Raw genomic sequence first — 13,879 nt, 5'->3', positions numbered from 1 at the left:
ATGCCAGGAAACAACTTCTTGTCCAATCCTCCAAATTTCACTGGTGAAAACTACCAAATCTGGGCTGTCAAAATGAAGTCCTATTTGGATGCTAATGATCTTTGGGATGTAGTAGAGATAGATCCTGTTCCTGAATTGTCAGAAGATCCAACTATTGCAGAGATGAGAGCCCATAGGGATGCAGTCAAAAGGAGATCAAAAGCCATGACTTGCATTCATTCAGCAGTTTCCGATGCAGTATTCACAAAAATTATGACTTGTGAAACTGCAAAAGAAGCTTGGGATACTCTCAAAGTGGCTTTTCAAAGCAATGACAGAACAAGACAGATGCAACTTTTGAACCTTAGGAGAGAATTTGAACTCCTTAGGATGAAAGACAAAGAAAACATTAAAGAGTACTCTGACAGACTCTTAAATGTTGTGAACAAAATCAGATTGATTGGAGAACAACTTCCAGATAGCAGAGTTGTGGAGAAAGTCTTGGTGAGTTTACCAGAAAGGTTTGAAACCAAGATTTCCTCTCTTGAAGATTCAAGGGATCTATCTGAGATGACTTTGCCAGAATTGATCAATGCTTTAGAGGCACAAGAACAAAGACGAGCCATAAGAACTGAAGAAGTCATTGAAGGTGCTTTTCAAGCAACAAATGAGGATCAAATTCGACAAGGTGAGAGAAATGATCAAAAAAATTTAGCAAACATGAGAAGAAAAATGGCAGAAATCCTCCGTGTCCACACCGTAAGAAAACCTCACATCTTTCAATATATTGTTGGTTTAGACCTGATGTTCAATGTAGGTTTTGTAAACAAATGGGACATATGGAGAGAGTTTGCAAAAATAAAGGAAAAAGAGAACATCATGCTCAGATGGTTGATGAACAAGATGAGGAGTAACTTTTCGTAGCCACTTGTTTTGCAAGCAATAATTTCAGTACTGAAACTTGGCTAATAGACAGTGGTTGCACTCATCACATGGCTTATGATGAATCTATATTTAGGAAACTTGATAAATCGCAAATCTCCAAAGTCAGAATTGGAAATGGAGATTATATTGAGGTGAAAGGCAAAGGTAGTGTTGCTATTGATTATGGTTCAGGTACCAAAATTATTTCTGATGTTTTGTATGTGCCTGAAATTAATCAAAATCTATTAAGTGTTGGACAGTTATTGGAGAAGAATTATTCTGTCATCTTCAAAAACAGGACTTGTGTTATACATGATCCAGTTGGGAATGAACTTTTCTCAGTGAAAATGAGAGGCAAAAATTTTGCTTTGAATTTGTCAGAAATTGACAATTCTAAGGTGCAGTATTATGAACCAAAAAATTTAGATGATGCTAAAATTCAGGAGGAGATCATTGATGAGACAATTGAAGGAGGCTACATTGTGAAAATTCATGAAAAGTTACCCAAGGATGATGGTAGTGACAAAGCTGATGAAAGGCCATACAAAAATTTGAATGATTGTTTTATGTCTCTCATAGCAATCTTTTTTTGTATTGCGAATTTCTTTTTCAGGTTCATCTATTGCGTATGGGAGTTTCACTTTCAAGTTGCAAAGAAGTCATTTGAATACATCAAAAAATTTGATATTGGTTTTGAAGGTTGTCTCAAGAAACATTGCAAGACTGAAGACCAGATTGCAGACATTTTTATGAAAGCCTTGTCCAAAACAAGGTTCAAAGATTTGAGAAGAAAATTAAAAATCTGCAGCAAAAGTGGCAAGGAGGAGTGTTGAGATATGCCAGCTTTTCCTACAGATTTTATCAAATTGAGTTTGATATCAAAAATTAGTTATTAAAAAATAAGGATATTTGTTAACAAAAGATCATGTTGGTTTGTTAATAGATATTTTAGATAAGATTTGCTAGTAGAAGGAGATTATATTTTGTTGAGATTTCTAGGATAATTATTAGTTGGATATTTTGCTAGTTTGTTTCATGTAATCACTATAAATAGTGAGTTGATGAATGTAGAACTACAAGCTCATTTTTCACCTTCAACACAAGTCTCTTATAAGCTTTTTTTGCAACACTAAGGTGTTGTTTTTTAGTTTATGCCCCAAAAAACCAACAATAATCAATTTGGTTCGTAGCACAATAACAAGAGTTTAATTAATACATAAAGTTTACCTGAGCTTTTGGTGTATTTCTAGTCATTCACAGGGAGTATGTAAGTAAGATGAAAATGAAGCTTTCAGACCTCATGCATTAGTAGTTTTTTGCCTGATTTGCTTCGCACTCCAGTTATTTAATACACATTAGACAAGACCAAGATCGAAAACATTGGATTGACACAAATTAAAATAAAAAATTCAAAAGAAAATTTCATGAAGTAGAGTAATTAGTGGAAAACTTACAAGTCCAATTGAAGCAGTGAGCGGCGAATGACTCTCTACGCATGGACTCTACGGCAACCACAACTCACAGAGAGTATGTGGTCTTATTTCTTCTTTTACTAAAGGTCGTTGTTCCTTTACCCTTTGCTAAATATGATTTGCCAAATCCCAGAAGGATAATCTGGTTTGATAAAGAAGAAATATAGTGCAAATTCTCTGAGCCTGAAGGATTTCTAGAGTGGTTGAGATTGAAGACGACAATCAAAAAGATGAGGGGAGAGAGAGACAATGAGAGGAGAGAGAGGACCAAAAGACACAAAACCCAGCTCTATTAATAAGTACTAAAAAATATGGTATAATAGGCACATATGGGTAATATAATAACATCATCTACAGTTGGGACACAATGTACAACCCTTTAATCATAGCACACAATTTCCTCAACACAATAAATCCTAAGAGAATAAAAGTGGGAATGTGGTATATGAACAGAGTGAATCATGGTCCATCATTGGCACCACGGCTGTGTGGGCATTTCCATAATTTGCCAAGCATATGTTGTATGATTGATCGATGCGATTAGAGCTGTGTACGGCTAATAGTTGTGTTGAGTTTGTGTTTTGACCATGCCATCCTGGGATAGCAATTTTGCCCTCCAGTTTATAGCTAATTAGGATAAGAAAGATTGGTTTATTGGTCTTGTGATTTAGTTCACTGAATTTGGGAGCCACATTTTTGGCGGTGCAGTATGGTGAAGCTGTGTGGTTTGCTACGGCTATTTTGTACGCTTTTGATCAACTCTACCTCATTAGACTATCAATAGCATCACTATAAAAGGGCATTGTGTTCCAAAATAGGAAGACCTGGTTAGTATACTATGTCGAAAGAAATTTGCTTCCTATATGTGATTGCATTTACAATGCAATTATTGTTCTTCTGTGTAGACATAGAAGCTTCTCTCATTGGTAAGTTATAAACTAGTCATTCTTCTTCTCCTTGTTATATAGGATTCACTCTAGACGCCAAAAGCTTTTTGTTGTGGTTTAGCTCTAGTTGTTAGTATGTGGTTGTGTGGGAGCCTTTTTGTGCTACTAATAGTTTGGAATTTGACATGCTGGGATTCAAAAGCTTTGTTTAATTGTACAACATCTACTAATTCTTACATTTATGCTTCAACTGATTGGCTAATAAATTATTTCGCTCTAAAATCGCCCCAGAGTTATATGCAAGTACTTAGTTTGTATGAAATTAGCTCTGTGCTAATCTTGACTTGGTTAATAAAGGTGCTATGTCAAGCTAAATACTTAATAACAAATAAAGAATTTGTAAAGATCTTACTTTTGAATCGATCTGAGCTTTGGTAATAATGTCACCTAATCTTAAAGTGGTTTTGTAGTTTGCAGTATGTTGAAACATGGTAACACGTTTATTTGCTTTTTGTTGTAATAAGTGGATATATTGTTATATGACTTTCGGTGAGCTAACAGTTGGTTTGAATCATATTATTCTGGGTGAATAAATAAGCTGTTCACAAAATGAATCTTAATATGTATAAAAGAACTTTGTTTCGAATCTGGGTATCATTAGTCAACTAATAAATTGTTTCCTGACACAACTACAATTAATCTATAGTGTTGAAGTATGGTACTCATCTTAGTTTTCAATTGATTTGACATTTGATAATAATTTATGGCTTGGTTTTAATAGTGTTCTTGCTCTGTGTATTTCAATTGTTAAACTATTATTGCTTGAAATTGTGACGCCCCCCCACTTCTCCCAAGAGCGAACCCAAGGGTATCTGCGGAACGCTTGGCCAACTCTTGTCAGGACTTTGTACGATTGTCGTTCGAGTTTAATACAATAATAACTATTAATACCAGGCGATGTAAGAAAATAAGTCACTTCCATACATAGATATTCAATCTTACATTACAAGTTTCAAAATACATCCTCTTTCCCAAAATAGACAACTTCCATAAGATGTCTAGTCAAGTACATTCCCAAAATTCTAGTCAAAAGAGCTATCAGGTAAGCTTCTCCATAATTCCTTCCATTCCACCTCTTTTTAAGGAAAACAAATCTAACGGGATGAGCGGATGCTCGTGAGGCCAAGAAAAAAAACAACATGCACATGCACATGCACATGCGAACACGTAGTTCAAGTAACAAGTAACAATAACATATGTACAAGAACTAAAGCCACTTGTTAAGGATACGGAGCTCTCAGGAGCAAATTTCCACTTGTTTCGCCAAGGTTCGATCCGATACCCCCTTGTGATGACACTCCGTCATCCGGATAGGTATTAAATACGTAGAAACTTCACTTACTACTTCCTTTATCCATCATTTCACCCTCTCGGATTCGTAACCAAACACACACGAAAAGGACGATACTACACTAGTATGTCGAACAAGATCTCAAATGATCAAGTTTTGTTTTTAAAAACACGCACGAAAAGGGCGATACTCTACTAGTATGCCGAACAAGATCTCAAAAGATCAAGTTGTGTTTTATAATATTCTCATGATTCATCAATCTTCTCGACTAAACCCATGCCGGCTCAAGTCGCAAGATTGGCCAATGAGATTTGGGCGTCCCCCACGAGTATACGTATAATAGTCAACGAGATTTACTCCGATCGACATACAAGTCATATTCACGTATAATACACGTATAAGTCAAATAAAGGAGAACGAGTGCGATAAAATACACACGCGTCTCGACAAGTCTACGTATCATGTACAACACTTGTACAAATCACATTTCAATCACATAAGCATTTAATATGCACTTGGTACTTACTAATTCAAAATAAGTGAGTAAACCAAGCTTTAAGTGTCCGCACCGAGATTCCCTTCGAAATCTCCTTGAGCGACTAAACAATTAACAAGTATTTCTCACTCACAATCACGTATTATTCAAGAAAGAAGGTATACTCATTTAGACTAGTCGATACCCCAAACAAAGAACCTTAACCACTCAAAATAAAGGTTCAAAAGTGATGATTTATTAATACAAGAAAAACTGATTTTCTCCATGAAATCAAGTTTAAAACAATCAATCATTATCAAAGGATACGGAAAAGTTTCCAAAAACTCATTTCCCATCGAGTCAGAAAATTTCAGTTTTGCATGTCAAATTTAGAAAAATCAGAACTTGCACTCAATATGTCCAAAATTGGAAAATTTTATACCGTTGGAATCTTGGTCCAAAATACTAAAAGTTCCTAGAAGACACCTTTTCAAGATTCTAAACGGAAGACAATCATTTTTCAGCTCAAAATGGCCGATCTAGTAAACAAGGCAGTTTCAGTCATGTTTTTTGGCAAATTTTAGAAATTCGGCAAAATTCACAGAAAGTGAACTAACCTTTGAAATTTGTAACACAATAAGAATTTCAATCAAGGTTTTAAACACAATAAACAGAACTAGATTCGGAGTTTTAAGCATCAAGATATAGCAGTTCAAAGTTGGCCAAAATTGAAGACAGTACGGTCAATTTTCTAGATTTGAAGAACAACTTTGGCACAGCATTTGGGTATCAAAATGGTCTTAGAATAATACAAATTTGGTATAATTCAACTTTCATATGAGAACTACTCCTCTATCAAATTTCACATAAAAAATCGTACGGAAAGATAGTTAACAAAACTACCAAAGTTTAGAAAATTCTTAAAGCAAATCTGTCCTTTTGCTTTCTTTTCCTTTTCAAACACTTTGCACCACGAAATCAGCCCCATTTTGATTCATTGTGAAACCAAGGTCCAAGAAACATTTCATAAGTAGTTCATAGTTGGTTGACATCTGTTGACCTTGGTCGATCAATCCTTGGTTTTGATGATTTACAAACCAATATGTAGATTTGGGCTAATGTTTTTATGTGAGTAATTTGTTAGAACAGATTCTTGTGGCATAAAAGAAGAAGCAAAAACAGGGCACTCATGTCGGACGCTATCGGACGTCCGAAAGGATGAAGAACATCAAGAAGGAAACTCTGTCGGACGCTCGTGAGGAAGCATCGGACGTCCGGAAGGATCGGACGCACGCCTCGGACGCACATCGATCGCATCGGACGTCCGAGAAATTTCGCAAAGATTTGATGACTCTCTGCCTACGTTCGGACGCAGGGTTCGGACGTCCGACAGGTGGTTTGGACGCAGGGTTCGGACGTCCGACAGGAGGTCTCGGACGTCCGACAGGCCAACGGCTAGTTTTGACAGCATTTAATATTTGACCGTTGGAGAGCCTTTTGGAGCCATTTCTCACCTTGTATAAACACCCCAAAGCACAAGAAGACAAGGGACTTTTGCCAACACAAAATACAAACTTACAAGTGAGATTTTTGAGTAGAAAGATTCTTTGTTGGTTGTATAAGGGGTTGGGAAAGTTGGGTTGTGAGGTTGCTCAAGTGAAAAGATTCTTCTAACCGTTGAAAGCATTGATGAAGCCCATTTCTGGATCCCTTTAAAATCAAACTGGTCTGAACGAAGTAGAAACTTTTGCTCACTTTGTTTACAAGTTCTCAAGAGATATTTTAGCTAGAAAATAGTCTCCAAAGCAGATTTGTATTAAAGTGGTGTGAATTTCTGTTGAGCATTTCTTTTGTGGTTGAAAGGATCTTTAGTGTAGCTTTGTTGAGGGTTTTCTGAGTGATTGTAAAACTTCCTAACTTGACTAAGTGAGGCTTAGGGCAAGGAGGAAGAGCTCCCTCCATTGTACATCTAGTTGATCTTCATTCATCAAAGAGAAGTTGCTCTTCCTAGTGTTTGGTCTTCAAGTTTGGGTAAAGCTTGGTAGACACTTGGTTTGTTTCTCTATTTTATATTTCTGTTTAATAAAATCTTCATTGCTTATCTATACTTGCTTCTCTGATTAATATTGCTATTGTCTTCTAATCTACTTGGTTGATCATTACTAAAAAGGAAGGTAAATTTTCATTAAAAAAAAAGTGCATAAACTTGGTTAAGATTTTAATCAAACCAATTCACCCCCCCCTCTTGGTTGTCTGTGGGACTTACAACATCAAAATTTTGAAATAAAACATCTCACATACAACCAAACCAGTCAGCCAGCAAAAAGAAGGGTTTTCCAGTTCTGCTGCAGTTTACAAATTGTACCATATCTCACTCAATAGAACTTGGAATTGAGAATGGTTAGTGGCGTTGGAAATTAGATTCAAAAGGCTACATTTCACCAGAAGAAGTCGTTTTGAAAATCAGTTCATAGATAGCTCGAATTCAAGCGACAAAACTCAGCTTACCACTGTCATTCGAACAGAACAGCATAACAGAACAGGAAATTTTGGTGAACTACTACGGTTCACTTAGTTCGAACTAGATGGTGAATTTTATACTGTTGAAAATATACAATTGTCTAGTTTCAAATGCTGCAAACGGAACTCGATTTTGACGTCTGTACAAAGAGATATGTTCGATTAAATGGACATTGTTCAAGCTGTCCGAACACATTTTTCAGGTTTCTTCAAGTTTCGAAAATTCAGATTTTGCTTAATCAATTCAAATGATTTTTAGTAGAAACTTTCTACAAACCGTATACAACATATATACATCAGTTTTACAGTCATTTGAGCACCAAAAAAATTTGAATTATAAACAAGGCAAAACAGAACAGATTTCAGCCAGCATTCCTGCGCAATTTCCTTCAATCTTTCCTTCGATTCTCTATCCATAATCATCTTAAACAACACTTAAACAACTCAAACCAAGCATTATATCATCATATCAGCCCATACAATGAAGGTGGGAATTCATAGAGCCCACTTCAACCAATCCAATCCAAGATATAACAACAATAATGAAGCTACAAGCTTCAAAACCAAGGATAAAACCTATCAAAGCCAAGAATGAAAGATTGGATGGTGTTGGATAGTTACCTCCTAGCTTTGAGAGAAACCAGAAATTTTTTGGCACCAAAAGCTCCAAAAAAACCACCAAGATGAAGTCTTTCTTCTAGCTTAAGTGAATTCCCAAGTGGTTTGTGAGTTGGATGCAAAGTTTGAGATGAAATGGAGGAAGATTGGTGCAAAAATGGTGGAAAGCTTTCTTCCTTCTTTCTTGGTGGAGTTCGGCTGGCACTAAGGAAGAAAAGAGAAGGGTTTTGGTGTTTTGTGAAGCTTCCTTTAGAAGCTTAAGTGATTGGTGGCCAAAATTCCTACAAAAGTCAACTAGGAATAATGCTCACGCGCGCGCGTTTCGTATCTGTTTTCTCTCGGGTTTGTTTCACTTGTGCACTAAACTTCAATTGTAATTCCTTTAACACTATAATTATTCACTCTTAGTAGCCTAGTATAAATTTCTTAAATCTTCATTGGGTCGATTTGACGTGAAACACGAACTTTCGATTCGCGCTCGATAAGGCGAAAATTAAAAGGAATTCATGTAACAATAATATAACTAACTAATACTAGGATAATTAATCTTAAAAATGACTATTTTAAGAATGAAACATGAGTCCTCAAATCTCCAAGATTATTGCAGTCTTGGATCGAATTTTGCCTCGAAAAATGTGTACTTATTATTCCTTACTAAACGAGTCTCCGAAAAATTAAATTTGCTAACAGAATGTTTTTAAAATATAAGTGAGACATTGTTCCGTGTAAATGGGTTTAAAAATGGTTGAAATAAATAATTCGGAGAAAATGAGTGAATAAATATTTAAATAAGCCAGTGAAATAGAATTAAAGTAAGTAAAAATTCGGGTCCTCACAGAAATACTAATCCATAGCACTAGTGGAAGGGTTAGTATAATTTTATTGTTTACTATTGTTAGTTTTATGTTTGTCTGTGCTTATTTTCACTTTTTTACTATGTTCAATATCCTTCTTAGTTTCTTACAGTTCTTGATTATTTGGTGTACCTATATTTGAGTTGCTAATTCCATATTTGTTATATTTGAGTTATCGAGTCCATATTTCATATGTCTTTTCTTTGTCAAGCATATATAATATTTTCATAATGCCCCGAGAAGAAAATATGCTACATTAGAGGAACGTTCACATGAGTGAAATAAGTGACGATGTGAGCGGCTACTATAAAATCATAGAAATTTGGTGGTTCTATGAAATATCTGCACTATAGAAGTAAATGCAACTCAGATTCCTGCTGAAGTTGCTGAGTCACTATTAAATTATTCTGCACTCATGTCTTGTCATGAAGAGCGAGTACTTAATGAAGTCAACCAATATGATAAAGTAGTTCAAACAAGAAATTATTAATCTACAGAACAAACTAAAACAAGAAGTGATCATAATAGGGAGTTACAATCTGTAGCTCACAGTTTGGAATAGATTGATCCTAGCAGTTATGTCCAGCAAATTGAAAAAGAAGACAGCATAATCAGGCAAAAAATGGCTCTAATGGTATTCCTATTGACCAAATGTCTGAAAATGAAATATTTCATACACATAATAGTCATGGTTTCACTAAAAATATGTTGTAGCAATAAGGTGCAACTTTAGTTGGAGGTAATGGTAACGCCACTAGATAGCGTTTCACGTATTGGTAATGCCAATATCTGTCAATCTAGAAACAACATTCGATTTTCACGAATAGGGATTCAGCTTGATGTACTTCAAGATATTGCTAGAGAGCGAACTGTGTTACCACAAGCTCCTCCATGTCCTTATTGTGGAGCAAAAGGTTTCATCTTGAACCTCCTAATTTCTGTTATGCATCAAACAAAGTGCAGCTGTTAAAAACTAAAATGCCAAGTGAATTAATGTTGCTATATATTAGTAAGTTAGAAGAAGCAGTAGAGTCCAGGAATTGTGTTTGTAGTTATAACAATATGTTTACATTTTTACATCAATTGGCATGCATTGCGATGAAGAGCTTAATAAGAAGTACAATGGCATTTATACTTTCAGACTCCAAGGACAATTGTATCGTATCATCTATCCTTTGACACCTTCAGAAAGAAAAAAAGCTGACAAATCTGCAATTATTTTTCTATGATATAGATCATGAGATTGAACACTGGCTTTCCATATCTAGCAAGTTTTGTGAAAGCTTGATCTGTAAGCTAACTGAGCTATTGAAAGTCAATATGTATTCATCTTTCTTTCATTGTTTATAAATATATCTGATCTAGATGACTACAAGATTGTGTTAGAATCAAACCGAACTATAGGTTAAAGAGTGTATAATAAGCCTACGATATCACAACTTGGTGATATCTAGACAGATTTAATAGCAACTGAACAAACCAATTCAAGATATATTCAAAAATATTTGACAAATGGCCGATCTCAAATTGTGAAGCACTACTATGGATGATATGATCTAATGCAATATCTGTTAGTGTTTCCTAATCATGGTTCAAAGTCGCAGTCGTGGTTGTGATCGTGGCCCGGACCGTTCCACATCGATCTCGGCATATCGATCGCAGTCTCGGTGAGACGCGAATTTTTGAAATATTTAATATTCTAAAAATTGTAAAAAATATGATAAACAAAGATAATTTAAAAAATTAGTAAAAATAATAAAAATTCAAGTTGACTCGGGATAATTCGAAGTAATTCGATGTGACTCGGTCGTTTCAACCTTTCACGGTGATATTTCAGTGAGTCAAGTACCTCGTATCATCCCGGTATTGTATCGGGAGGGCTTGAGACGGGGACGACTCAGCAGAGTCGTCTAGGACCCGAGTCTTTGAACCATGTTCCTAATGGTAATTTGGGGTGGCATCCAATATTGAGAGGCTTTCATGACCAATAGATGGCAATTCATGTAATAGGACTTGCCCCATGAGAAAGGACTACCATCAACTAATATGTTTATGACTGCAAAAGAAGTTATGGAAGTTGAAAATATAGGTATTATTATACTAAGTTTCTTTCATTTATAACGATGTTTACATATCTATAAGTCAGATTAGGCATACACAATTTGTAATTGTAATCAATTTGATCCTTATGTAGCTATCAATAGGAACAACAGAAAAACAAGGAAGAATGTGTCTTGCCATGAATATTATTGCTATAAATTGCATATTAGAGCACAAGATAAGTATCTATTGCTTCATATTAGTAGATTGCTCCAACAATATGTGATTGACGTGTATATCAAGATTGAGACATCTAGACTAGAATTTTACGGGATTGATGAAAATCAATATCGGTTGCGCATTAAGATCTATCAGGGACTATTAGATAGTGTCTCATGAGGAGAAGCTTCAAGTTCAATCATCGACAAAACACATAATTCTGCCTCAAAGTTTCATTGAAGGACCAAGAGATATGTACTAATGATATTTAGATGCAATCACAACTTTCCTAACCTCTAACTTAGTAACAAACTGATAAGCTTGTTTTTTCCTGACTATTGATGATTTGTAAGATGTCCTCCAAAACCTCACTGAATTCCTAAGAATGATCAGTGGTGAATATTATCCTAAAATAATTGACAATCTCTTCTTTTACCTTTCTTTCCTCACTACACCAGGTCCTGTCCTCTCTCTGTAGAGTAGCGATGTTGCACCTTTTCCTTTCGCTAGCTAAATAAGCATGGAAGTAGGCTGTGTTTTTGTCTCCCTCTCTCAACCATTTAGCTTTGGCCTTTCGACTTCAATACACTTCGAAGTATCAGCCAATCTTTTCTTAAGTCCAGCAATTCTGACAGCTTTTCCATGCATATTACTATTTTTAACATTCAATAATGCTTTTTTAATATTTTTTATAAGTTTTCCAAAGTTACCATTAAGGTTTCTATTGCAATTTAAGAGGTCCATCTTGCAATATTTAATTTTGTTCTTATCCTTGAATAATTTAGATCCATTACACTGCTTATTCCAAGCTTTTCTAACCTCCTCCTCAACATCTTTGTATTAAAGCCATCTTCTATCAAATTGAAACCTTTTTCTCCATTTTTTCAAAGTGGATTCAACATCCACTAACAAAATTCAATGATCAAAAGTCTCATTCTATGTGACTGCATTTAGTTTTACTATGATTTTCTAGCCAAATTTTACTACAAATGGTTCTCTCTAGTCTGTCTTTAATATCATTATCTTTGTCTCCAACTTTTACGCCAAGTCCAGGGGACTTCTTCAAAGCCAAGACCAATTAAACCACTTTTCTTGATAAAGTTTCTAAAGGTTTTTATGCTATTATTAAGTTTCTTGTTCCTCTCCCCTCTCCGCCCCTCCAACTTTTCTTCATTACACAAAGTTTCATTCATATTCCGAATCAGGATCCAATTGTCCTACCACAACAATTGCCTATTAGTTACCATCTACCATTGTTTCTTTCTAATAGTGTCCTTAAAGTTAGCATAGATACATACAAACCACCATTCGATTCATCAATTAGGACTTCTATGGTTAAAAAAGTACAAAGAATTTTTTTTTTCACTTTTATATTGTTTTTCCAAAGAACAGCCAGGCTAGACCGCTAGCTATACCAATGGGGTCAATCACAAAAACCTTATCAAAATTAATGTTTTTTTAGCATTTATTAAAACATTTTTTCTTGTTTTTAGTTTCAGATAAAAAAACTAAAGAGAGGGAATGGAGTTTCACTACCTCCTTAAGTTGAAAAGTTGTCAAAGGGCTTTTAACACCTTGACAATTCCATGCCATAGCTCTCATTGAGGATTGGGGGCCCTATTGAGGTTGGATTCTACCACATTTGCAGGTTGATTTTGCTCATCCTCAATTCATATTTGATTTATTTCACCATGTATTGCTCTTTCCCAATATGATAGCAACTCTCATCATGCCTACTACACTTTCTCTTTCCATGTCACTCTAAATTGTCTTACTGGCAGTATCTAGCAGAGGCTTCCTTTTTCCCACCTCTTTTACAAGCCTTGTCCAACTCTTATTTCCTTTGTAGTTTTGCCTGTTTTTCTATTCATTTTTCTTGCTTGCCTCCCTATCCTCCATAATCCAATCTATTACCACCATGGAATTATTGGTTATGTCCTTGTTATAACTTGTTTCCATTTTGCCATCAACCCACATTTGATCAAACTCATATTGGTCCTCCTTTTGTTCTTCTATCTCAAATTTAAATAACTTTTAGGTCCCCCCTATCCTTGACCCTTTATATGTTCCCCCAATGATCAGCAGTTTTGATGTTAGGTGTTCTCTAAGGACATTCATTTCACTATCTTATTCTTTACCTAATGTGTCCTTCCTAAAGCCCTCTCCTTGTTTCTCATTTGCTTCTCTGTCTTTAAACATTATGTTGGCCGCTACTTCTTTACTTTCCCTTGCCTTAGGATAGGTTATCAAAATGGTTTTTTAAGCATCCTTTTCACTTTCCCTTTGTTTACTCGTATTATGTGACGGCCCCACCTCCCCCTAAGGCGAACCAGAGGGTTCGGCGGGCCACCTGCCCGACTCTCGCCGGGACTCAGTCGTTCACTAAAGTCCTCAAATGAATTACAAGAATAAACCTCAAATATACATCACATGGTCCACAAATATACATCCAAGTCTCTAATAATTACATGTCACAAATGCAGCGGAAACTAAATCCCAACTATACATCAAATGATTCCAAATCCAAAACTGTACAAGAT

General features: G+C 35.5%; 1 protein-coding gene across 1 annotated transcript; it reads left to right on the top strand.

Moving 5' to 3' along the window:
• LOC113736014 (uncharacterized) lies at positions 1–1,656 on the top strand. Its single transcript, XM_072057958.1, has 4 exons — positions 1–667; positions 797–889; positions 952–1,419; positions 1,517–1,656. The coding sequence occupies exons 1-4, from the start codon at positions 1–3 to the stop codon at positions 1,654–1,656; spliced, it is 1,368 nt and encodes a 455-aa protein (XP_071914059.1).
• The last annotated feature ends 12,223 nt before the right edge of the window (positions 1,657–13,879 follow it).

The sequence above is a fragment of the Coffea arabica genome, chromosome 7c (genome assembly GCF_036785885.1).
Source record: "Coffea arabica cultivar ET-39 chromosome 7c, Coffea Arabica ET-39 HiFi, whole genome shotgun sequence".
NCBI lineage: Eukaryota > Viridiplantae > Streptophyta > Magnoliopsida > Gentianales > Rubiaceae > Coffea > Coffea arabica.
This window is presented reverse-complemented; position numbering and strand designations above follow the sequence as displayed.